The sequence below is a fragment of the Chrysoperla carnea genome, chromosome 2 (assembly GCF_905475395.1).
Source record: "Chrysoperla carnea chromosome 2, inChrCarn1.1, whole genome shotgun sequence".
Lineage (NCBI taxonomy): Eukaryota > Metazoa > Arthropoda > Insecta > Neuroptera > Chrysopidae > Chrysoperla > Chrysoperla carnea.
Window position 1 is genome coordinate 27,179,359 of NC_058338.1, and position 26,244 is coordinate 27,205,602.

The 26,244-nt window shown below is 28.6% G+C and overlaps 3 protein-coding genes across 4 annotated transcripts; 2 read left to right on the forward strand and 1 right to left on the reverse strand.

Moving 5' to 3' along the window:
* Positions 1 to 1,375: 1,375 nt before the first annotated feature.
* Positions 1,376 to 15,499, forward strand: LOC123291660 (pre-mRNA-processing factor 39). 2 transcript variants are annotated; one of them, XM_044872021.1, is made up of 12 exons: positions 1,376 to 1,481; positions 2,962 to 3,734; positions 6,639 to 6,776; positions 7,851 to 8,201; positions 8,629 to 8,754; positions 10,522 to 10,796; positions 11,169 to 11,337; positions 11,404 to 11,514; positions 11,871 to 12,035; positions 12,106 to 12,309; positions 12,705 to 13,171; positions 13,361 to 15,498. In XM_044872021.1, the coding sequence occupies exons 1-12, from the start codon at positions 1,439 to 1,441 to the stop codon at positions 13,641 to 13,643; spliced, it is 3,105 nt and encodes a 1,034-aa protein (XP_044727956.1). In that variant the 5' UTR covers positions 1,376 to 1,438; the 3' UTR covers positions 13,644 to 15,498. The 2 variants fall into 2 exon arrangements, with proteins under 2 accessions (XP_044727956.1, XP_044727957.1); XM_044872022.1 differs by lacking the exon at positions 6,639 to 6,776 and having other exon boundaries at positions 13,361 to 15,499.
* Positions 15,500 to 16,906: 1,407 nt separating this feature from the next.
* LOC123293342 (26S proteasome non-ATPase regulatory subunit 9) lies at positions 16,907 to 18,965 on the reverse strand. Its single transcript, XM_044874127.1, has 4 exons — positions 18,788 to 18,965; positions 18,619 to 18,718; positions 17,533 to 17,747; positions 16,907 to 17,184 (listed from the first exon to the last, which is right to left on the reverse strand). The coding sequence occupies exons 1-4, from the start codon at positions 18,899 to 18,901 to the stop codon at positions 16,957 to 16,959; spliced, it is 657 nt and encodes a 218-aa protein (XP_044730062.1). The 5' UTR covers positions 18,902 to 18,965; the 3' UTR covers positions 16,907 to 16,956.
* Positions 18,966 to 19,654: 689 nt separating this feature from the next.
* On the forward strand, positions 19,655 to 24,646 carry LOC123291476 (dihydrolipoyllysine-residue succinyltransferase component of 2-oxoglutarate dehydrogenase complex, mitochondrial). Its single transcript, XM_044871779.1, has 9 exons — positions 19,655 to 19,850; positions 21,319 to 21,401; positions 21,830 to 21,958; positions 22,030 to 22,205; positions 22,423 to 22,652; positions 22,715 to 22,866; positions 23,416 to 23,708; positions 23,895 to 24,052; positions 24,290 to 24,646. The coding sequence occupies exons 1-9, from the start codon at positions 19,761 to 19,763 to the stop codon at positions 24,422 to 24,424; spliced, it is 1,446 nt and encodes a 481-aa protein (XP_044727714.1). The 5' UTR covers positions 19,655 to 19,760; the 3' UTR covers positions 24,425 to 24,646.
* The last annotated feature ends 1,598 nt before the right edge of the window (positions 24,647 to 26,244 follow it).

Consider the following 26,244-nt stretch of genomic DNA (forward strand, 5'->3'; position numbering starts at 1 on the left):
GGCTAGCTAAAAATAGTTTATATCTGATGAATGATATATCGAATTTAAAAACTTTTCTGCTAAAAATTTTTTTATGTCACTGTGTTACTCTATGTAATCATTATGGGACCCTATATATTGTTAAAAATATAATATATTTATAATGTGGTGCTCAGAAAATCATTGCCTGATGTACAATAACGGATTCTACATTCCTTTATGTTTAATCAATATCTTAAAAAACAAAATATTCTAAACATTTTTGAGTCACCCTCCTTATTGTTAAAATGTTTTTAATAAAAATTTATTTTATTATAATAGTGTAGTTTTATTATTGTATCGACTGATTAAGGGTATGTTCCGATATACACTGGAAGCACTGCCCAGTACTATTACTGTAGAAAAATCCGTTCCGTTATAAACGTCAGTATACTGCCACAGTACCCTAGGGGAATATATGACAGTATAAATAACCAAATATTTTTACTGAGAGCACTGGCGTTTTTGAGGTAAGGTACTCGCCAGTACTTCGATCACGTGATCAGTCAAAGCCAATTGAATTCTAAACCGTTGACTCTTAAACATTGAAAATATATATATTTTGTAAATGGCTTAATGGCCTTTGCCAAAATATTTTAAATAAAAAAAAAAAAAGGTATAAATTTTTTTTTATTCTCAAAGATTTATTTTAAGAATTACAGTAGATATTTGTAGAAGATTTATCAAAATAAATTCTCAGTAAAAATAAAACTACATAAACATGTTCAAAAATTACAATAATTTCATTACTTCTCATTAGTTTTTTCAATAAATTAGCTTTATACGCTTTTTCATAAAGTTATTTTACATGAAGACAGATTGACAATAAAATTTACAATTTTTTCGTACATTTTTTAATATTCGATATTTTGAAGTTTATTGATGATTAAACAGATTATTTTTAATATGAAAACTACTTACTTGTATTATTAAGTTCAATTAACAATTGATATTAATATAAATGTTTTCAATTTGACAATACTCCAACAATAGATTTTGTTATTTAATTAGGAAACTTTAATACGCTCATTTGAAAAGCGCGTCAAAAAACGATGCTGACAGTATACTGGAGTGCGTTCCGTTTTAAATAGTAACCAGTATAACTGGCTATAAAGGAACGGCTTCACAGTATACTGAATTGACGTCTACTGTACAGTAGTCCCAGTACATATCGGAACACGGCCTAACTGTAAACAGTATTTATATTTTTTACTTTATTATAACGGTGTAAATTATGAATTAAAAATATAAAAAAAATACATGAATATTCCCTATTATTATTAGTCCATTGGCGTTCTATTTTTTAATGCGTCTGTAGAATTTAAACATTTATGTTTAGATATTATTTATTAGTGACTTTAAAATAGAAAAGAATTATCGCTACACATGCTAATATCATACCAAAACTATAAATGTTAAGATGGCGTCTAGTGCTGATGAAAGTGTTGTTGAAGAATTAGCAGGTATTATTTGTTATTTAATTATTACTTTATTATAATTATATGATTTTTAGGATGATCTAATATTCTACTTCATAAAAATATTAAAAATTTTATGTTTTATGGTGTTTCTTTCATGTTGTTTTAGCTTATTCCAAATGTAGCGGGTGGGCATCTGGCTTTTATTATTGAATATATTTACATATACAATTATATTAAATTATGCATTTTTTTTAACAAAATATCATATTGTATTTATTTGCTTACTATAATAAAGTTCATAATTAAGTTGAAACTTGATATTAAATAACATACCAGACGATGATAAGCTTGATTTTTTTACGAGCAATTGGCGCGTGTTTCAAATGTATTGATTTTTGCACAAGATAAATAAGTTGCGATTTGTCAATTTATCCACTCTCTATTACTGTTATAAAGTAAAGTGTTTAAAGGTATAGGTAAATTTCGAGATAACCATGAAATAACTCCGTGTAAGATCTCATCAAAAAGTCTTTTACAAAACCATTCCCCCAAAATTAGACCAAAAGTAAGAATCTATCGTTTTTCGATATCTAGCTTAGTTTTTAAGATACTGTAGCTTGAGATTTCATATTTACTTTAGCGTCTTCAAAAACAACGTACTAGAATCCAATCGTCTATCAAAAATCTTATATATCCGAGTAACGTAGGCCAACAAACCAAACTTGACTCCGGCATAATCATTAATTCACCAGAGTTCAGTAAATAGATTCTAAGCAGCTTTTATTTTAAATTATTTGAAGGATATTTATTTCAATTTTTGATTATGGAACAACTGGATATACCAATCATCACCGAATGGAATTACAATTAGATTAATTTCACTATCTCCCGATTTTCTGGTTTATCGCCCCGGTTTTCCGAATTTTGAAGTGGCAACCCTATTTGAAAGACCAAGGTCCAAGACATTTTAGAGAATTCATTAAAAATCGAATTCATTAAAATGTTTTAAGAAACAGGTTCAGAAATAAAATTCAGAAATAATTGAAACTGAAAACTAAACTTCTTTCTTTTATATTTTTATTTTATGCAATAAAAATCCACATTCGAGGTACTTTCGACATTTAATAAATTGAATGTGGAAAATATCGAGTTTTAAGATATGCTTTGAATCCTTTCTAAAAATATCGTAGATTTTCCACAAGATATGCTTCGAATCCTTTCTAAAAATCTACGGTGTGTAGATTTATTATTGATTTTGAAAGCTCGACCACATACTTACGGCCTTTTACCTGCCGTTACTTAAAAAATCTGCGTAAATTTTTATTGAGCTGTTTAAAATATCTTCATAGAAAAAAAAAAAACGCCTGTAATATATTTAAAGATGTAAGCTATTTATTTCTTGATTGCCTGACAGCTGATTAACGAGTATAAAATTTACGATTTTCTTATATCTGCCCTGATCTGTAATCTTTGTTCCAGATATTATTTTTCCCAAAATATATTATTAAAAATTATTTTTTAGTCCGACGAACACGCTCTGGTCGTGCTGTTAAAGCCCCACCAACTCCAACTGCGAAGCCTACTACTAGAAAAACAAAAAAGAAAACTATTCTAGTGGAAGTTGAAGTATCTGAAGATGATGAAGATCAACAAATTGCCGAAAAAGACCAAAATGATGATGAAAAACCCACAGAAGAGTTGGAAGATTCGGAGAAGCCAACAGAGGAAGATGAAACTAATAATAAAAACGAGCAAGAAATCATATGTAAAGAAAATTTGAAAGAAGAAAACCATGTGCATACTATTGAAGATACAGAAGTCGTTGAAAACAAAGATGAAATTGTAGACAAGGATGAAGTCATTAAAAAGGAGGATAATACAGGAATCAACGAAAATAAAAATGAAATCGTTAATAACGAGATTAAAATGGAAACTATTGAAAATATAGAAAATGGAGATATTTTAGAAACAAATGAAAATGATAAAATTCAAGATATCAAAGAAAATGATACAGAAACTAAAGAAAGTTTACCGATCAAAGAAAAAGAAATAGAGAGTATAAAATTAGAAGAAAATCACGAAAAAGAAACTGAAAGTATAAAATCGGAAGAAATTCAAGAAAAGGAAACTGAAAGTATAAAATCGGAAGAAATTCAAGAAAAAGAAACTGAAAGTATAAAATCAGAGGAAATTACCGATGAAATTGAAGCAAAAAATGAAGTTAGAGCAGAGGAAGAACCCATGGAGACAGACTCAGATGCGAAAGTGGAAAATAGTGAATCATTAAATAAAGAGGTCAGTAATTATTTTCTATAACTATTCATTTTTAAAATAGATTTAAAAAAAAAATTAAAATGTAGGTTCTATGTTAAGAGGTGCTTTGGTCGGTCAAAGCGGAAAATTTTAACTTTGTTAAAAAATTATTCCTTTGCGTCTAATTGATATTGTGAACTAACATAAAATTTTAATCACCTTAGCAAAAGCTCTAATTATTTTTGTTTTCATACTAATTCCATGATGTCCCCCATCAAACTTTTTAACTTTTGTTAAAGTTATTTTTTGCTATTAGCCATAATTGATTAAAATGGATACTTCACAGCAATTCCCTAGGTGCTTTTACTTTAATATACGCGTATAAATAAGTCTAAAATTAATTATCCAAATGTTATGAAAATTGGCATGCACAATCTGACTAAAAATAGATTTTAAATAGAAACCCCTATTTTTTAGCACACAAGCTTGGAGAAGAAATTAAAAACATTTTAAATAATGTAGAATCAGCCTTATAAACTCTTAACGTAGAATCTATTGTAAACATAAATAAGAAAGGTTAAGGCTACGTTTAGATGACGTGTGAGTGTTGACCAAACGCATTTCGAATCATTTGATGTGGTGGAACCTGCAAGCTTTAAATATTACTCCTACAGATCTTGAGAAAAGTGCCACAATGGTTAGGTATTTTAAAAGACCGATTTTAAAAAACATCATAATATTATATTTAGATATAAACTTTCTAATTCAGTCAGATTTAACTTTGATCACTGCATCAAATTAGGTTTTTTTTTTCTTTATAATTAGGTTATTTGTAATAAAAAAGCAATGTTAAAAGTTTTCGTCCTCGACGACCGACCGAATCACTTTCTATGAAAAACAAGCTCTTCCGGGTCAAAATCGACAAAAACTGAAATAAGGCCAAACTGGTCCAGTCAACTGCCCAGGTCGAAAACTTCGATTTAACAAATTGGCTTTACATTATAAACAACATATCAAATAAACAAAAATATCTGATTTGATGACGCGTTCACGCTCTTTTCATGTTTTAATTGACTTTTAATTATTGAATATAGTTCATAAACTATAAAATTAAGATTAAAACAATATACTTTCGGAAAAGGTTTACAATTTATACATTGTCTAAATGTCCACCATTGATCCGTCATCTGATCTATGCCTCTATACTTTACTTACCAAATCAGGTTATTGATAAGTTTTTTTTTTTTTTTTTTTTTTTTTTTTTTTATACAATAATTAAACTTAATAATTACTAACAATAAAAATTTTCTTTTCACTATGTGAAAGAGCTCCATTCTAAATATTCTTCCAATTTTGTTAAATATGAATTCATTTTATGTTCCAATGATGATAAAAATGCTTCTGATTATTCTTTGCGTTGCCAAAGAGTAATCCTGAAATACATAGCGTATTAAAGAAGAATTGGCAAGGGCCATCTGAGGAACTGGTGTGATAATTTTTATTTCCCTCCTTGCATGTTGAATCTAACTACTAATATCAGTATTTGTCATTAAAATAATACACTTTTTAAAAAGGGCATTTGGTTGGTTTTCATTTTTGACGAATTTTAAAAATGTAATTTAAAATACGTTGTTTTAGTTCAATTGTTTTATGGCGAAAAAATTTGATAAAAAAAAGGAACGTGTAGAAAATTCATTTCAGATACCAAAAAAAGTCAGCTTTGTCCAAATAATTCGGTTTAATTACTGCACATCCACTTATGCACATCCTGTACAATAAACACTGAACTAATGTTTACAGCTGTAGAAGGATGCATTTTATAAACAACAATTTTTGTTGTAATTATTATTTTGAAAATCGATTCCATAGAAATTTATACACATAATTATAAAACGATAGTTTATGCACTTTATTTTTAACACCATTACTTTAATTTACATTAATATTTTTTAGTATTATTAGGCATACACTATCGAACTTGGTTACCTGGGGTATTTACGGTTACATAGGGTATACTAAAAGAAACAATTTAAGTTATTTTGATCGTTTTGTCTTTTTATATTATTGGTTTTATCTATACTATATTGTGAGCTTTGAGGCCAATTACCTGCTTGTTCACTTGGTGAGTGGGGTTATATTGGGACAAAAAAGCTAACAAAGTTTGATTGGAAAAGGAGGAAGGAGTCAATGATGTTGGGCGATGGTATTTGTTTATAAAGTAACAGCTAGTCGCATGTAAAAACATGTACAGGGAAGATTTTGCATTTGGTAAAAAAAATTTATGTCTGAAAATGTTTCAGATAACTTTTAAACTTTTTTTTCAGATAAGCAATAACTTTTTAATTTAAAATATTCCTCTATCTCTTCATGATTCTGAAAATCAAATTCATTAGATACCCCTGTAAATCTAGTAACTTTTATCGAATTATTTTTGTTTGGAACCTCTCTGGAGGTAATTAGTAAATTATACGCCTTGTTCCAAAAGTGTAGATTAATTATACTTTGCTTCAAAAGCGTACAATAGGAAAACTACAAGTCGTTTGTAAATATTCGCAAAAAGTAATTTTTCCATCTAAAGTTTTCATAATAATATTAACAAATTTTGAAAGGGACTTTCTGCACGTGACTAGTCATAACAAATACAGTGGTGTTTGTTATAGTTTTATGTGTAAATGAATAGTCTAAACACCTAATTATATTACATTCTTAAAATAAGGTATAATGAAACCAATTTTTTTTTATAAAATCAAATATCTTTGAGTGTCTTGTGGGGTTTAGAATTATAATGTCACTCAAAAAACAGTGCATACAGGAATGGGGCCTTTCATTAAGTGTTACGGGCCAGATGCTTACCACGTTAAAAATTATTCGACTTATATTGTATTTTAATTTTGTAGTCTATGATAATTTTTATCAATAATATATTATTCATTTTCCAAATTATAGGATGCAAACCCTGAAACTGAGGTGATTTCGGAAGATGAATTACCGACAGTACAGGCGGTGAAAGTCCCTGAAACCGAGGAAGTTTCAGATGATGAATTACCTGGCCCTAAACTTGCTGAACTGCCCGCTGATACTGAGGTCTGTTCTAAACTTCTTTTTCACACTCATATACTTTATTTTATAATCTCGCTGTCTTCGTTTCCTAGTAGACAAATTTATTTTTAAAGTATTAAAATAATGTTAATTAATTATAACGCAATTGAAAATAAACAATATTCTCTCTGGTAAAAAATTTTGCCTCCAGTCCATACCTTATTCAGTTCAAGTTTTAGATTGAACTCGGTATTAAATACAATTAAGAATGAAAGACATAATTAATTCTCTGTGCTTTAAAAATAAACTGACATTTACTGCTACAGAAACATTTTAAAAACCTTCATTTTGGTGTTGCAATATTATTTTCAATTGCGAAGATGTACGCACATTATTTTAAATATAAATTTGTTTATCATTTTAATCTGCTTATCATTAACAATTTGTATTCATCTTTTACCAGTCATATTAAAATAAAGCAAACGTTTCAAAAGAATTTCGTAAACGTTGCACTTGTAATTTCAAAGATTTACCGTAGCTAGAATATTGATTGATTAGGTTTAACCTATCAGATTATTTGAGATTGTATTTTAAACAAATCTTATTAGCAAAATAATGATCATTTATTAATCGGTCAGTTTTCTAGAATCAAAATAATAAAAGTTAAAATTATACGTTTAAATAAATTTTCCGAAAATAATTTGTTGTTTGAAAAAGGATAAGAGTAAAGTTCAAAATGAAAAATTTCGAAATATTTCACACAAGGATATTTTATAAGACAATTATATTACATATTTACTAACCCCAAATATAATTAGCTTAAAAAAGACAATTAGAGGAATTAAATATTTGTCTGGAGAAAGGGACGGCCAAGATAGTTTCGCAGAATCAAGTACTCCATACAAACAATATGCAACAATATATTATGTCGAATAATTATTTTTCAATTTTTTGGCAGTTTGTAATGTTGTTTGCTTTATTTTTGAAACATTTCTTTATAGTTGAACATACAAAGACTTTGATGGCGACCATGCAACCACCTTACTATAGCTACCATAATCGCCCTATCTTAAATTTATATCATAATCAGTTAAACTAAAAAATATTTATTTGTATAAGGTCGTCTCAGAGGATGAGCTTCCAACTGTAAAAAAAGATGCTGGTGTTAAAAGAAAAATAGAATCAGCAGAATATGATCCTGGCAGTCCAACATCAGAGAACGACGTGTCTGCAGCCAAACGGCAAGCTGTAGAACATGTCGAGGCAGAAGTTGAAAAAGCACCTGTTGAAAATACAACTGAAAAGGAAAAAGAGAAAGAGAAGGAAAAAAATGTTGAAAAAGATTCCAAATCGGCGGTAAAAGATTCTAAATCTAAATTACCCGAACTTGATAAATATTGGAAAGCTGTTAATGATGATCCATCAGATTTTACGGGTTGGACATATTTATTACAATATGTTGATCAAGTGGTAAGTTTTTTGTTTCTTGGTGAAATTTTTAAACAATTAAATTATTGAGAAAAGTGAAAAAGTGTAAAATTTCAAATTTTCCTCAAGAGTGAAACAGTCAACAAATTTACACCGAAAAACATCACTCAGGAGTATAATTACGATTAGTTAATTCATACTAACGATGAATACATTGCATTCGAAATATGTATTTATAATACAAAAATATCTAGGCATAGGGGCTAATTTGAAATTTTATTTCAAATACCTATCTTTGATAACTTAACATTTTTGTTTGTGAACATTTCAAATTAGCTCAGCTATGAAAACTTAAAATTTTTTTAAATCAGGAGATATTCTATATACTAAAAAGATTCGAGTACCGATAACTGTAATCGATTTTCTAGTAATTGAATTTATTTTAACAAAGCATGAATATATTTTGCAGAACGATATTGAAGCAGCTCGAGAAGCATACGACGCATTTTTATCACACTATCCGTATTGTTACGGATATTGGCGTAAATATGCAGATTATGAAAAGCGAAAAGGCAACAAAAAGAAATGTGAAGAGGTATGCTTTGATTATAATATTTTATTTCTTATCAATAAATCAATAATTTCTTTTACTAATATTTTATTACTACAATCATTTATATTAGGTTTTCGTATTTTTGTAATATTTAGTTTTTCTAAATAGTTACACACATTTCATATTATTTCTATACCCTGCATATATAATTACCTGTATTATCACCGCGTTTAATTATTGAATTTTGAAGAAAAATTTTTTTCGATAAAATTATGTATGTTGAAAAATTCTCTGCCCTAATGCACTTAAATATGCAATTATTTGGGCTAAATACCATATTAGAATTAATTTTTGGTTCTGTTCTTTGAAATCTCACGATTTAAAATACGGATTGCTACGGTTTCAGGAAAAAGGCTGATAAAAGTCATTATCGCCTGCTGAATTAATTTTTAATAAATAAGATAATAGATTGAAATTTTGTCAATATTTTATAGGAGTGATTACTTAATAAAAAATTCTTTTTTAAATATTTATCTTGCATAATAAAATTTAGTATGACTATTCGTGCTAAATCCCTGACGAAGAAAAAAGCATTGATTGAGTTGGCAACTTTAATAAATGGATAAACTTGACGTCGAAAAAGTCAAGATCAAGATTGTGAAACGTTAGATATAGCCTTATTTGGCGGTTGAGAGTTAGAACACTTGCCTGATACAAGAAGTTGTGGGCTCGATTCCTACCAAGACGTGTATATTTATTTGTAATAGGTATTGATGTCAGGATTATTGCAATTATGTAGTTGTTACTTAAATGTCAAACTTTAGTAATCTATATCCGTCAACAATATCTACATAAATGTGACAATTTTTTTATGATCAATAAATTTGCTATCATCAATAAAACTGCTCCAAAAAGTTTTTATAGACAATGAACTTCCATGTATTCAAGTAATTTCATGAAACTATTTCAATCGAAATTGGAAAATTAAAAATCGTTAGAAATTATGCAGGGTATATAAATAGTTGAAACTTATTTGTATCGACAAGAAGAAAAAAACAACAAACCTAATATAAATCATTTTATAAATATCGCGTCGAAGTGAACAGATTAGATGAAATATTTTCAACAAAAAAAATCAAACTGAAACCTATCTTTTCCTACAGCTGTTGCTGCATTTCAATTGCTTCAGCCATCTTCAGTGTAGGCAAATGAAATATATTAGTGATATAAGTTTATATATAGATATAAAATACATATTTAGATAATAGTGATAGGGCTATAATATATATTTATGTGTGAATAATGAATATATTTATAATATATAATAACATGTTATAATATATAAAATAATGTCAAATGTAAATGTCATATACACTCTGTTATATTTGTTATAATATAACGTCAAAAATAACCGTGACGGGGGAATTATTTCTCTGTCAAAAATGTCAGACAGATCCATATGGTAACAGAATGATGAGAAGAGTATTGGCGAATTTTGGATGTATTATCTACGTTGGAGTCATGCCATCAGTAAAGAGTAAACACGAATATCTCATTACATTGAGAGAGTAGGTTTTATTCCTTTTTATATAAATATATATATAATAAAACATAATATACATAAATTACAATATAATAATCAACAATGAATTCTGTTTTGTATATTGAATTTTGAATTTGTGAAACAGAATTCATTTGGTGTCGCATTCTTTTTTGTATTGCGACACAATATGTGACAAATAATGATTGGATTTTTTTTTGTTTTGTTTTTCCTATCCGAATCAAAATCGAATTGCTCTACTTGAAAAGGTATTCGAACGTGGTTTAAAAGCAATACCTTTATCTGTTGACTTATGGTTGCATTTTCTCAATTATACGAAAACGGCTTATGCTGACAGTGAAGATCATATACGAGAACAATTTGAACGAGCATTGACGGCGTGTGGATTAGAATTTCGATCGGATCGTTTATGGGATACGTATATTAAGTGGGAGACTGAAGGAAAACGTTTACAAAATGTTACAGCTATTTATGACAGATTATTGGTGACACCGACACAAGGCTATACTACACATTTTGACAAGTAAGTTTATTTATAAAATATGTTGTTTAATTTAATCTCTTCCATTGATAGGTATACTTTAACTAATTTGTGAAAAACTTACTTTTTTCTAACAGCTAATGCAGTGCCTCCTTTAAAATATTTATAATATTCGCTTCAAATCATCATATAGCTAGATATGTTTGTTTTTGATATTTTCTTATCTGCCTGAAATTGTTAACTAAGAAATTAAGTACCTGATTTCTGATTTTGGTGTATATTTCTGAATTTGAAACATTTGGAAGTTTTTGTCAAATCGAAAAATTTTTGCGTTACTTTGGTTATAATTTATTTTGATAATTGCATAGTATTCCAACAAAAAGTATTTAACCAATTAATAAATGTTTATTCTAGTTTCCAAGAACATGTATCATCCCATGCGCCAAATAAAATATTGAGTGTAGATGAATTTTTACAAATTAGAAAAGAGGTACGACAGTTACTGAAGCATGAAGGTGAAACGCCGAGTACTGAAGATTCAGATATTCCTCCAGGAGAAGACGATACCAATGATGAAACAATTGTAAGTTTAAGCCTTTAGAAATTTACAAAACATATATCTATTATTTAAAAAATTGATGTATTTTAGAAATCTGACGAAGAAACAAAAGCTCTTAAAGAAAAAATAGTGTCAATAAGAAGAAAGTTACATAAAGTGACAGTTGCTGCAGTTACAGCAAGATGGAATTTTGAAGAGGGTGTAAGTTTATTTTATATTTTAGTTTATAGTAAAAATTTGAAACTTCTATAATTCTGGACGTAAAATTTGAATTAAAAAAGTTCCCTATCTGCCTTTAATAAATAAAAACGGTGGGATTCACGTTCGAGTTCCCAAACTTCGAGTCTCGAGTTCTAATGGAGACAAGTGTAGATCAGAATTTCATAAAGATTACCGACGATGTAAAATTTACCCGCTGGGACTTACTATATGATGAATGGGGTAAAATTTTCCAAACCCAAATATAATGTAACTTCTACTTAATATCCATGCATGCTTTATGGCAGACACGGTATAAAATAAACTATGCAAATTATATAATTTTATTTTAATCGTAGATAAAACGGCCTTATTTCCATGTGAAACCTTTGGAAAGGTGTCAACTAAAAAATTGGAAAGAATATTTAGATTATGAAATTGAACAAGGAGACAGGCAACGAATAATGGTATTATTTGAAAGATGTCTGATTGCATGTGCACTTTATGAAGAATTTTGGTTACGAGTAAGTTTTTTTTTTTTGAAATTACTGATACACTTTTCATATTCTTTGAATGCTATTTCCATTTTTTTAGTATGTTCGATATTTAGAAGAACAAAAAGATGAAAGTTTACATGCAAAAATACGAGAAATTTATGAAAGAGCCTGCACCGTACATCATGTTGGAAAACCAGCACTTCATTTAGCATGGGCAATTTATGAAGAAGCTATGGCAAATTTAACTAAAGCTTCTGAAATATTGATTAATTTAGAAAAATCAGTTCCTAATTTATTACAGGTAATTTTTTATAATATAATCTGAGAAGTACTCGTTTATTTTTTCTAAGGTTGTTTCATATTTGTACAACATGTAGTTCTACACTGGAAAAAATTTAGCACTTTTTTTAAATCAAGATAGAACAAATCAAGTTAAGATTTAGAGATGACGTTTGAGTATTGGATTTCATTAATCATTTTAAATCTCCAACTTGATTTAAAATTTGTTCAATACTTTGTCTGAAAATAATCTTATATTATTATAGGTATTTGTTAGTTCAGCAGATAAGTTTTTAATACTTTCCAAATCCAACAAATAAACAAAATATTCTAAATTCGTCTACTCTACCTGCAACATTTTTTTAATGTCTTATTTAGTCGGCTACAAACTATCTTATCCATCAATTTCTATTTTAGGTAGCGTATCGAAGGATTAATTTAGAAAGGAGGCGAGGTGATTTTGAAAAATGTTCACAATTATATGAATATTATATAAATAATTCGAAAAACAAATCGATTTCATCAAATATGGCCATCAAATATGCTCGATTTTCTTTTAAAATATGCCATGATTCCAAAAAGGCTGTAGAAATATTAAATACTGCAATAACAAAAGATCCAAGTAATCCACGATTACATTTACAATTAATCGATCTTTGCTTACAAAAGGAAGAAATCAATGAAAAGGAAATTTTAGATATAATTAATCAATATTTAGAAAAAGATGCTAATGATTCTGACCAAAAAGTGTTGTTTGCTCAAAGGAAATTAGAATTTTTGGAAGATTTCGGCTCTGATATACAAGCTGTTCAACAAGCCTATGAAGAATATCAAAAGTATTGTAAAATAAATAAAGAGAAAAAGAAAAAAGAAGAAGCCAAATTGTAAGTCATGTTTTTATTTATTAAGTTACTTACTTTTTTGTCAAAATGTTTTAAATGTGCAAGGTATTCTCTATACAAGAAAGTGTGACAGCCACTTAAAATTGTAACGTGTACTATCTTCATGTTATGTAACGTGTACTATCTTCCTGTTTAGCCTTGGGTTAAAATTATTTTTTTGTCTGCTTTCAGAGATCCAAATGCTGCGAAAAAATTAAAACCAGATTCACAAGCAGCCGTACCAAGTACAGCATCTGGAACTTATGGTGGGTATGGTAATTATGGAAGCGGTGCTAGTCAAAATCCAAATAATTATTCACAATATAGTGGCCAACAATCAGGTTATGGCGGACAATATGGTGGACAATATCCTCAAGGAGGTGGTGATCAATATCAATATCAAAATTGGCAATATTCACAAACAGGTTACGGTGGTTACAATCAGTGGGGTAGTTATGGTAACTATTACCAATAAAATAGATGAAAATTTATTGGAATCAGTGAGAGTAAAAAAAATAATTGCAAATCAAAATAAAGTTGTAAATAAATCGTTGTAATTTAAAAAGTACAATTCAATTAAAATACGATTAAAATTTTTAAGAAAAAAAGATGTAGTACCATAAAAGTAAATTTCCATTTAGCGATTGTGTCGACGCAGCGTTTTACATTTACTATTGTGTTTTAGCTAAAATAATTCTAACTAAAACCATTGTAACTGCTCGCTTTTGTAAGAGGTTGCACTATATATCTATAAATTACTTTTTTAATTTGTTTTCATATTTGTGAAAAGTTTAGCTTCTTGCAAAGGTAAGCTCACAGCAACATGAACTTGGAAATTATTAAAAAATATCTAAGAAAAAACGGTGCCGATTTTGAAGAAAAGTCATACTTTTACTAAAAGCAAAAATGATGTTTTTAATCTCTATTTTCGAGAAAGATATCGTCAATGCAATTATAGGGCTCAGGATAATACCAAATGCCAAGGGAAGATTTTTAAAATTTGGGACTTACTTTTGTATTTCAATCGTCAATAAATTCATTATGTAATATAATTCACTTAATTATTAAATTGAAATATTTTTTGTTTCCATATATTTATTAATGATATTTCTAGATTTTTAGTAAAAAGTAACATGGAAATAGATTCTATATAATCATTGACCTTTCGATATTTTTTATTACATAAATTTACTAAATTACGTCAAACATGTATGATTCTTTTGCAAACAAATTGATCACTAACTACGAATAAATATAACTCTTTGTGAATAAGTGACGTGAATCTGCAATCACCTCAGGCCACGTAGTTTTACATCGGATTTCAGAATTAATCGATTTACAGAAAACAAACTAATATCAAAAGGACAATTCTTTTGTAATTCTTAAAATTTGTTCATGTTTTATTGAAAACTTGATATAACTATCTCAACATCACTTAATTTATTAATTTTACCGAAAAAAACATAGAAAAAAATGAATTATCATTTTAAAATTTTGACCATAAAAATCAAATTGGGTACACGCACAATTTAAAAATGATTAACTTAAAAGACTATAAACCATAAAGAAATTTTTTATTACTATTTGATTTCGATGACGAAATAATTGCAATATTATTTCATGAAAAGCTTCCAATAAACGAATATTGAAAGAAAAGATCCACCGAGAATTTTTTCCTTAAAATTACCTCGGTGCAGGTTCTTTGATTGCTAATTTCATCTATAAAATTTGACTCTGAGCAGTTTGTAGTCACTACCATCGTACTGATGCGCTGAGTAACTTCACTATTTCATAGAAATGATTAGTCATGTTATCCCATCTCATCAAATTGTTTCATAACTTAGCCTTTTATCAAATACCGATTTGGTAAACGCAATTTTTTAGAATTTTAATAAGAAGCAAGTCAAATTTTGGTCCGTTAGAACAGTCCACATACCGGGCGTTACAAAAATACGTAGTGAACTATACTGTACACAGACTTAATATTAAAAGCTCCAATAACTTCTTTTAAATTTCGATCTAGTTTAGCCGTAATACGTCATTTTTTTTTTTTTTTTTTTTTTTTTTTAGAAAAAGTGTTTAATTTCATTACGCTTTCAGATTATCCTTCTAAGGTCCAAATTTTTAAGAGCAAGATAGTAATATAAGCCTAATGTTCAATTTTTTGCACAAAATAAATATTTACTTTAAGGTCCATGGTAAAAACCGGTATCTAAAAAATAATACTTACTGAAAATTATTGATTATTTTCTTATTTTTATGTGTAGAATTTCCTACCGAAACCTTACTACGTATTTTTGAAACATCTCTTTTTGGTTTATTTACTTTTTTTTTTATTCATAGAAATTATTTAATTTACAAAGTATTTTTGTGATTTTTTTAAATCATAAATTTGAATGATTAATGATTTTATTTAATTTTGTTAATGGATAAATGAAAATGGTGTATTAATAATTATTATAAATTTTGCCAAGGTATTTCTCAAACGCGTGTACTCAATTAGTATATTTTTAAATTTTAATGTGGATTTTATACAAAACTTTTGTAAATATATAGAATTTATTTGTACTTCAGTTTTTTTTTTAATCAATGTGTGATGCAAACATTTGGAATAAATTTGTATAAAGAGTTCAAGTTCGAAATTTTTGTTAACTAAATTATTATGAATTTTTTTTATTAAAAAATTTGTAATAGACTTAAAATTTTTGTTGAAATAAACTTAATAAAATTTTAAAAAAATTATGTAAATTTTGTTATTTCTTTTTATACCATGTATATATGAAATATACATAGTATTATAAGTCCCAAGTTTGTAACGCCTAAAAATATTGATGCTACAAAAAAAAAATTGGTATAGGTGTTCATAAAATCACCTAATTAATCCATTTCCGGTTGTCCGTCCGTCCGTCTGTGGTCACGATTACTCAAAAACGAAAAGAGATATCAAGCTGAAATTTTTACAGCGTGCTTAGGACGTAAAAAGTGAGGTCAAGTTCGTAAATGAGCAACATGGGTCAATTGGGTCATGGGTCCGTAGTACCCATCTTGTAAACCGTTAGAGATAGAATAAAAGTTTAAATGTAAAAAATGTTCCTTACAAAAAAATAAATAACTTTTGTTTGAAACATTTTTTTGTAAACATCACTGTTTACCCACGAGGGCGTTAATTAGGTACAAATTTTATAGTATGTAATTAATATAGGAATATCAAAGTGAATATCTTTTGTTATTTACATGACGTCAAAAAAAACAAACGACTGCGCATCAACACTTGCGCATTATATGAGAATATCAGTTAAATATGTCAGATATGTATGTATGTGAAATGTGACAGAGTTATCAACACTGCCTATACATGGTATTTCAACAATTAACTCAGTCAATTGTTTGTTTTCACTTGTTTACTTAGTAGTTTCAGCAGTTTTTTAAAAACTTGGGCATAAAATAAACATATGTATTAAAAAATCCATCAGGCAATTATCATCGGCTACCATATTAATTTCAAGTGAATTCTCTTGTAAAAATTATATCAAAATATTATCATGTAAGGACTCTTCTGGCAAATAAATTATGCCATAATTAATATGCTAATTGATCATTTAGTTTTTATATTAAAAGAAATTTTATTATGTATGTACTGTTAATAATAATATTTACAATCTTTCTACAAATTTTAACAACGAAATTAAGCAAAATTTATTGAATCCAGCTACAAAAATATTTTGTACAACCTTTTGATAAAACATTATTTTATTGCAATCTTTTTACATTATGAATATTTAAACATTTTATCGTTCAACACTCTCCAGTGGTAAAATATTACATCCTAAAAGTCCACGTCCTACCCATGTACGTGGAGTTAAGCTGACTTCAACAAGTTTGTTGTTTCTCATAATTTTTACTTGCATTGGTATACCTTCTGAATGTTTGGCAACTTTTGCAAAATCCATCAATTCTTCGAAATTATTTATATTCAATGATCCAAATTCAACAATTAAATCATCCACGCGAATACCCTAAAATTATGCAAAGATTTTTTGTTAAATTCAAGTTTAGATTAAGCTTGTGCATCATATTTTGTAACAGTGCTATGCCTCCAGCCACGGATATCTGTGTTTTTAATATCACCCAGTGTGCACGTATGGGTAAAAAAATTAGCAGACTAGTGCCAACTCGATTCCATTAAAGGCATGGCTAGCTCGTGGTTCACAGTTTGAGACTATGTGAGAGAAAATTCTCAATGCGTGACTATTTGTATATCCACGGATATCTTTGTCTGAAATTATAGGGGATATTCGTGGGTGGTGGCAATAGACACTCCGATTTTATAAACCCAGCTTAATATCCATAAATAAAACAATTACATCAATATCAGCTGGAGATCCTTCTCGAACCATGTTAACTCTAGCAATTGGATTTAACGGGGCCGAAGTTGTTGTACTTGCCGGAATTATTGTTGTTTCACCAATAGTCTGTAACGAACCACCGGTTGCATTTGGTTCTCCATTACCTTGTCCATAGATTTCATACAACCCTTTTTCAATTTGTTTCATAATTGCTTTGTGATCATTTTGAAGACCTAAAATGGGAATTTTTAATTTTTTTAAAGTGTACCTAGATTGCATGAAGGCACATTTCTAAATTATTATATATTGCATTTGGTTTCTTGTAAGAATCTAAAGGACAAAAGTTGTGTAAACGGAAAGGAATTTTCATCTTGTGCAGATTTATTTTAGTAGGGAAGCCCAAGAGGAGATTTGTGTAGTAACTCGAGCTCGTCGATAGATGAATTAACTCGAGACCGTCCCATTAATATATGGTGGGTTAATTACATGCTAAAAAATGTAAATTTCAATAATGTGAAAAAATTTTGATCACGCTCGAGTTACCACGGGAAACAAACTTTGCAAGCCTTCCATTTCTTTGCGTCTTGCTTAAATCGTCAGATTATTGGAATGTACATTTTTTAGCATGTAACTAACCCACCATATCTTAATCTGACGCGCTCGAGTTAATTCAAATATCGAAATTTCGTTTTTACTAATCTGATCGTCTGCTCTACGCGTGTCCACCCTTATTTAGGGCTGATATTTGGTAGAGGTACTAAGGCAGGTTCAAGGAACCTCTCATATCTTAATCTGACGCGCTCGAGTTACTACAAAAATCCCCTCTTGGGCTCCCCTACTATTTCTCAAAGATTTATAAAAATAGATTAAAACTTATTTTTCATATAAAGCTCAAGAAATCTCAAGAAAAAAATCAAGTTTGTCAGCTAGTGTAAAAACTGTGGATGTTGTACTTCATAAATATTTGTAAAGGATGCAAGTCATATAATTTAAGTTCCACTATACTTGGTTTTTTATTTCGAAGCATTTCAATATAATATAAATATTGAACGAAAATCATTCTCCAGTTAAAAAAAGTTTATTAAATTCGACGATTCGACTTACATATAATTTTGTGTCTTGCATGGCGAACTTGATAAACATCCACATGACTCAAGGGAAAACCTTCATCATCGACCAATGGATCACGAAGTCCAACATTATTCTAAAAAAAGGGAATATTTTAATTTGCTTGCTTAATATATTAGTATACAAAATTGAACGTAATACATACAGTTGTTAAAATAAGATTGAGTTCCTTTATTTGAGCTTCAATTTTATCCTTTTCATTTATTAATTTTAAAACTTTTTCACGTTCTGGATGAGTTGCCATACTTGGAACAACCATAATTTTTAAAACAAATTATCAAAAAATAATTTATGGATAATTTGTTTTCAAAATAATTTTAAGTTGACAAGTTAACAAAGTGAGTTGCAAAATATACAATATATTTATGATCACGCTAGCGTACTTTTTATTGTATAAAGAACTTTAATTATTATTTACACGTTACAACTTTTATCATTACCAATGGGATATTTATGACCCGCTAAATCATGCACGACCAGAAATTTTTGCATGCTCATACTAATTTATTTCACTGCAAATTAACACTAGATCTGTTATTAACCTGCTTAAACTAACAAGTTTTTGAAATCTATACTAACATTGCTCCAAAATATATCGCCTTTTCGTATATGATTTTGAACAAAATTTCAGGAATTACATTCCAATAATCAAAAAGACCTGATTATTTGATCCAAAAATAGAAAATCGGGCTCAATAAACGATTGGAGGAGTAGTTTTTGAGACATTGCCTAAAATATTGTATAAAAACTTTTTATTTCGAAGCGATTCTGGAGTAAAAAAATTCAATTATCAAGATAGCCTAGCCACCTAAAATACCGATAAACGTCCCGTTTATATACAATAAACGAAAAAAAGAACTACGACGTATTAGTGCAGCCTGCACTGCCATAAATATTGCGTATTTCTAGCAAAGATATATTTTTATACAGATTTAACGTGAAACTAATTAGCGGGTCGGTAGCGTGTAAAGTACACTCTTCGAAATATAAGTATATGACAGTTTAGTTCAACTTTACACTGTTAGGAGGCATGTATGAACTCTGATTCAGGTGGCCCCTGAAAATTGATTGGAAAATTTTAATAGGGCCACAGTTTTGTGGTACAATATTAATTTATTATGGCTGGTTTATTATCGTTAACATCGCGTAGTTTACAGCGAAGTGTATTAGTTTATTTTCAATATGGTTTAGAGTCACAAATTTCTAAGGTGTGTAACTTTTACCTGAAAATTTTTATGTAACTATTACTTTTACTTTCGAATGGAAATACTTACTTATTTAAAGTGAAATAAAATTGTTTTATGCATTAATTTTAAACATATATACAGTACTATTCGAATATTTTATTATTAATAATTAAGTAAATGATTTTTGTTTATTTCCATTTTTTGCCGATAAATGACGTAACTTTGAGGTTAAAATAGCAAATCCTCTTAAGATTAAAATAGCAATTTTCTAATTTTATCATACATAAAACTGTTAGGAATGAGGTTTAATTTCAGGTATTTTTTACGGATTTTTACCATTCGGAAATAATTAGAAACAGAAAAAATTGAGAATTTTTCCCCTTAGATTCGAATCAACGGGGAATTACAGAAATACCCGAGAAAATCATTTATTCAGAATTTTTAATTGTAATTTTTTGCTGCAAAAATTTTTTGGTAATGTAAAAATTATGTGGGTAGTAAATTTAGTAATCAAATATACAGAGTGTCCGAAAACAATTTTTGGTAATGTTAGTAGTTAGTTATTTAACAGCACTCTGATAATATGATGAAGTGATGACATGATAAAAGTAAAGAACACAGGCTTTAAGGCTGTTCTATACATATTTTTGGCGTGATACTTTGTAATTCTTTAAAGACTCCTCTTAAAAATCCATTGATGGAAAAAAAATGTATGAAGAAAAGCGGTTTTTCCAGAATGGTTAAAGTTACAATTGAATTTCAAGCACTGCGATTATACCCTTTACTTAATCGATTTAAAATTTGGATATGTTATAGGTACTCATATTCTACCTGCCCCGGTTACTTTTATTTTCGAAAAAACTGTTAATTTTCTCAATTTTCAAAGTTCACATCCACAGGTATAGTGGAATAAGATTAAATGCCTGGGAAATTGTAAAAATTAACAGGATTATCAAAAAATAAATACTTATAACATATACAAATTTCAAATCGATGAAGTAAAGGGCTTAATCGCAGTGCTTGAAATTAAATTGTAACTTTAACCATCTTATCCGGAAAACCGCTTTTCTTTATAAAAATATTTTTCCGCCAATGAATATTTAAGAGGATTTAAAAAAAATTATAAAGTTTCACGCCAAGCAAAGGCTGATTTCACGTGAATCAAAAATGTGTATAGAACCATCGTTAAATTATATTTGTGGTACCATCCTGTACTTTTAAAATTTATAATAACAAATTGTTAAAAGAGAACGTACACTCACTGTCAAAAAAAGTGCCACAGTTAAAACATTCTAAGCGTACTCATCATATGTTATGTTATAATAGTAACACTTAGAATGTTTTAAAACGAGCATTTTTTGTGACATTGAGTATACTTATATGATAAATATTCTTTATCACTGTTTATTTAATTTCGCAAATATATGTTAATTTATTATTTATAAAATTCAAAGGTCAGATAATATTTTAATGTTCGCTGTTGTTTTAGGTAACACCAAGATGTAGATCGTTGCACCAAGTAGTTCGAGTTATTAGAAAAGTTCAAAAAATTCATCCAACTGTATTTTCAAAGTAAGTATTTTTCAGAATGTGTGTGACATCACCAGTAATTCTTAAATAATTTAGTTGATAAGTTTCTGTGTCAATTAACGAATATTTGAAACGTTTTCTGTATAAATTTCAAGTCGAATCGCCCATCAATCTGGTCACAAGTACAACGAGGCAGACTAAAATTCAAAGATATTGTGTGCACTTGTCCAAGATGAAGCGTAAATATTTATATACTGCTTTAAGATCTACAATATTCTTCCAAAATCAATTTTGTATTATTCAACCCACGACTGTAAAGATCGTCCCTTTCTTTTCCTTTTCGCATCTTAGCTGTGATGAAGTGTACTCTGTTAATTCTTGTTGATTGATGCGAAGTTGCCTTCACTCTCTGATTGGATTGGGAAGTTTGATAATATAATGATATAAAATTAATTACATTTTTGTTTTAGAGTATTATCGCAACCGTTTCAACCGTTAACATACGCAAATCGAGAATTTCGAACATCTTTTGCTCTTTTGGAATCACAAACTGTAAATGTACCAGCATTTGCTGATTCTGTTTCAGAAGGAGACGTTAGGTAAATGAATTGCGTTGTTTTGAATTTATAAACGTTTTATATTAAAATAAAATAAAACTCTGATTATTCAGGTGGCAGAAAAAGGTGGGAGACGCTGTCGCCGAAGATGATGTTGTTGCTGAAATTGAAACAGATAAAACATCAGTGCCAGTTCCATCACCTGGAAATGGTGTGATTGAAGAATTATTGGTGGCTGATGGTACAACAGTTAAAGCTGGCCAGCCTATTTTCAAAATTAATATTACTGGTTTGTATTTATTATTTATTAAATAAAATCCAATAAGAAATCACCTATATTATCTTTCTAATCAAAATTTTTTGTATTTTTAATTTAAATATATCTTTTCTCGTTTACTAGCTTAAGTAATTGTTAAAGCTCTGTCTTCTCGTAAAATTTTTTTAATTGTTTAGATACATTTGGTTGAACAAAGAAAAATATCCTTAAATACATTTTTCAATTTCAGGTGTGAAACCTGCAGGGGCTCCTGCTCCCAAGAAAGAAGCTGCAGCTGCACCCGCACCACCACCGGCAGCTCCGGCACCAGCAGCTGCAGCACCTCCAGCTCAGGCACCACCATCTCCACCTAAACCATCATCTCCGCCTCCTCCGCCCCCGAAACCAACTGCCCCTCAAGCTTCAATGCCTGTTGCGGCAATAAAACATGCACAAGCTATCGATGGAGCAGTCGTAAAAGTAAGAAATCGAAATCATCTTAGTAAAAATACTTTAATCAATAATTTTTGTTCTTATTGTAGCTACCTCCAGCTGATTACACGAAAACAATCACTGGAACACGAACAGAACAAAGGGTGAAAATGAATCGAATGAGAATAAAGATTGCTGAAAGATTGAAGGACGCCCAGAATACAAATGCTATGCTAACAACGTTTAATGAAATTGACATGAAGTAAGGATTTCGTCAACTATTGACAATATTGATGATATTCGTATATGTCCACGAATATTGGGGATATTCGTATTTATGCTCGTTTTACTTGCTTGCATCAACCTGACAAAATTTATAAGAAGTAATTGTTAAAGAAAGTTCAAAATCAACATCTGTGGAAATGCGATAGTATTTGTCCTGAGCAGATAAAGTCTGCAAGATCAAATGTAGAAGTTTCATTAACATTTTTAGAGTTATTGAACTCCTTTATCAAAAATTATTTGGCATTTTTTTGTAATGATTGACTTAGTCCAGATTGTATAGGGTAGCACTGAATGTTTAGATCCCAGTACAAGTTCTGTATGACTCCTTCGAAGCTTTTTTGTCAATGAGTGTGCTGTTAATACAAAATGCAACATTTTGAAATGCCTTTGTAATAACTCAAGTAAAACCCGTCTTGTGTAATCAAAAAGAAGTTTGCATTATCTAATTTTTGAATTTTATTTATATGTTAAACTAGCTGTAATGTTCGGCGTTATTCGATAATAATTTATTGTCATTTGTTACTAGGAGTATTATGGAATTCCGAAAACAAAATCTTGACGCATTTGTGAAAAAATATGGTATTAAACTTGGTTTCATGTCTGTATTTGCAAAAGCATGTGCTTACGCTTTACAAAGCCAACCAATTGTAAATGCTGTTATCGAGGGCGATCAAATTATTTATCGAGATTATGTTGATATTTCGGTGGCTGTTGCAACTCCAAAAGGTTTGGTTGTTCCTGTATTGCGTAATGTTGAACAAATGAGTTACGCTGACATTGAATTAGCTTTGGCTGCTTTGGCTGAAAAAGCCAAACAAGGTATAGCACTATTTATTATTATTATTATCATTTTTTCGAAATTAAAGAAATGATCTGAAAGTTTATTCCAGGTAGAAATTTTATTTTTAATATTTTATTACAAAATTTTTGAGGGTTAAATTTTATTTAGGATTCAAACTCAGGAAGTTCGAATGTAATATTTACATAACTATTTACATATTCTAGGTAAATTAGCAATTGAGGACATGGATGGCGGTACCTTTACCATTAGTAATGGAGGTGTTTTCGGTTCTTTAATGGGTACACCAATTATTAATCCACCACAGTCTTCAATTTTGGGTATGCATGGCATTTTCGACCGACCTATTGCTGTTAAAGGAGAGGTAAGAAATTTTTTTTGGCTATTATTGCTTTGGAAGTTCCTTGCCGTAGTTTTTCTTTGTTAAGAATGAGCTATTTAAAAATTTTATAAGCCTAACAAAAATAAATTAATTTGGTCAGATTTCATAGTCAAACAATTTTTTTGTGTTGCCTTTTGTTGGTGATGTCCTAGACAACAGGATATCACCTAGGCCATGAGAACATATGTTTATTATTCAAATTTGTTTTATTATTTTTAGGTTAAAATTCGTCCAATGATGTACGTAGCATTAACTTATGATCATAGATTAATTGATGGACGTGAAGCCGTTACATTCTTACGAAAAATCAAATCAGCTGTTGAAGATCCACGAACAATGTTGGCTGGTTTGTAATTGTTTTAAATTATTCGACAAAAATAACAAAAGTAACAAAAAATATTAATCACATGTGTATTGTATTGTGTCGTTGGATGAATCACATCAATTTTGTATCTTTATTGTGGATTACGGGATAAATTATCAACTATGCATTATTTTTGTGATGTATATTCGTTAATAGTGTTCATCAAGAAACAAAACAACAAAAAATTCAAACAAAAGTCGTTTAAAATTTAAAAAAATATATACATACATAATGTACTATTATTTTCGATATTGAAAATATAAAAATTTTATCTAAAAAAATAAATAAATTAGTCTAATTCATTGTAATTTTATTATATTGCAAGTTATATGCATCATATAATAAACAATATATTGAAGAAAATTTATAACTACTGATTTTGAATCCTTTTTCAGTTCCTTATCAGGCTAATCCTACTCCTACTATTGACAGTCTAGAGTCCAGTATTATCAAAGTAAGAGTATTTGAACATTATTGCCAGAATGGGAAGTAGTATTATATTGCAAAAAGCCATTGGTCAAAAAAATCATTTATTTAGTAATAAAATTATTAGATAAGGCAAGAGTTTTGGAGAAAAGTAAATTTTTTTTTGGTTGGGGTTTCACAACAACAGACTGTAAAATGAAACGGTAAATGTAAAAGTTATCTTAAAAAATAATAAATAGGCAACTTGTATCACGTATAAGTTATACATGTATAACAGTTTTTCGAAACCGCTCGCATTTTGCTACAACCATGAAGTGTGTTCCTTAGATGTCAAACATTATTAATAAAGCATGAGTTAGTTGCGCAAATATTTCTATTTGTTATTAGCAATTTTTTAATTAAATGAAACGGTAAATGGAAAAGTTTTCTTAAAAAATAACATATAGGCAACTCTTATCACAAATAAGTTATACATGTATATAACAGTTTTTTGATTATTTGACAAAACAAGCATTTATGTATTACAAGTTGCCTATTTATTAATTTTTAAGTCAACTTTTGCATTGATCGTTGTTTATTTATTATTTATTAAACAATTATTTTTCATTAAGTTAGCCCCCCATACTATTGATTTCCTCTTTTTACTTCCTCAATCAATGTATTTTAGTGAATTATTGATTGTTCGTTTATTATTAGTTTTATGAAAATATACAACATGATTTTTCATGAAAATTTAAAACATTTTTGTTTGTATGTTGTAAATAAATAAAAATCGTTATATATTTTAAATTTTGTTTTATTTTTTAAATTTTCTATCCTATTTTTTCTTTCAGAACAAAATTATCAATTAATTAATTATTTAGTAAAGGTAAGTATTAAGATAATTATATCATTATACGAAATCCAGGTAGATGTGTGGATATAGCACTTGCCTATGAAACAAAGATATGCTAGTTCGTATCCTGTAATAGATAATATTTTTAAATAAATGAATTAGTTGCGCAAATATTTCTATTTGCTATTAACAATTTTTTAATTAAATGAAACGGTAAATGCAAAAGTTTTCTTAAAAAATAACATGTAGGCAACTCGTATCACATATAAGTTATACATGTATAACAGTTTTTTGATTATTTGACAAAACAAGCATTTATGTATTACAAGTTGCCTATTTATTAATTTTTAAGTCAACTTTTGCATTGATCGTTGTTTATTTATTATTTATTAAACAATTATTTTTCATTAAGTTAGCCCCCCATACTATTGATTTCCTCTTTTTACTTCCTCAATCAATGTATTTTAGTGAATTATTGATTGTTCGTTTATTATTAGTTTTATGAAAATATACAATATGATTTTTCATGAAAATTTAAAACATTTTTGT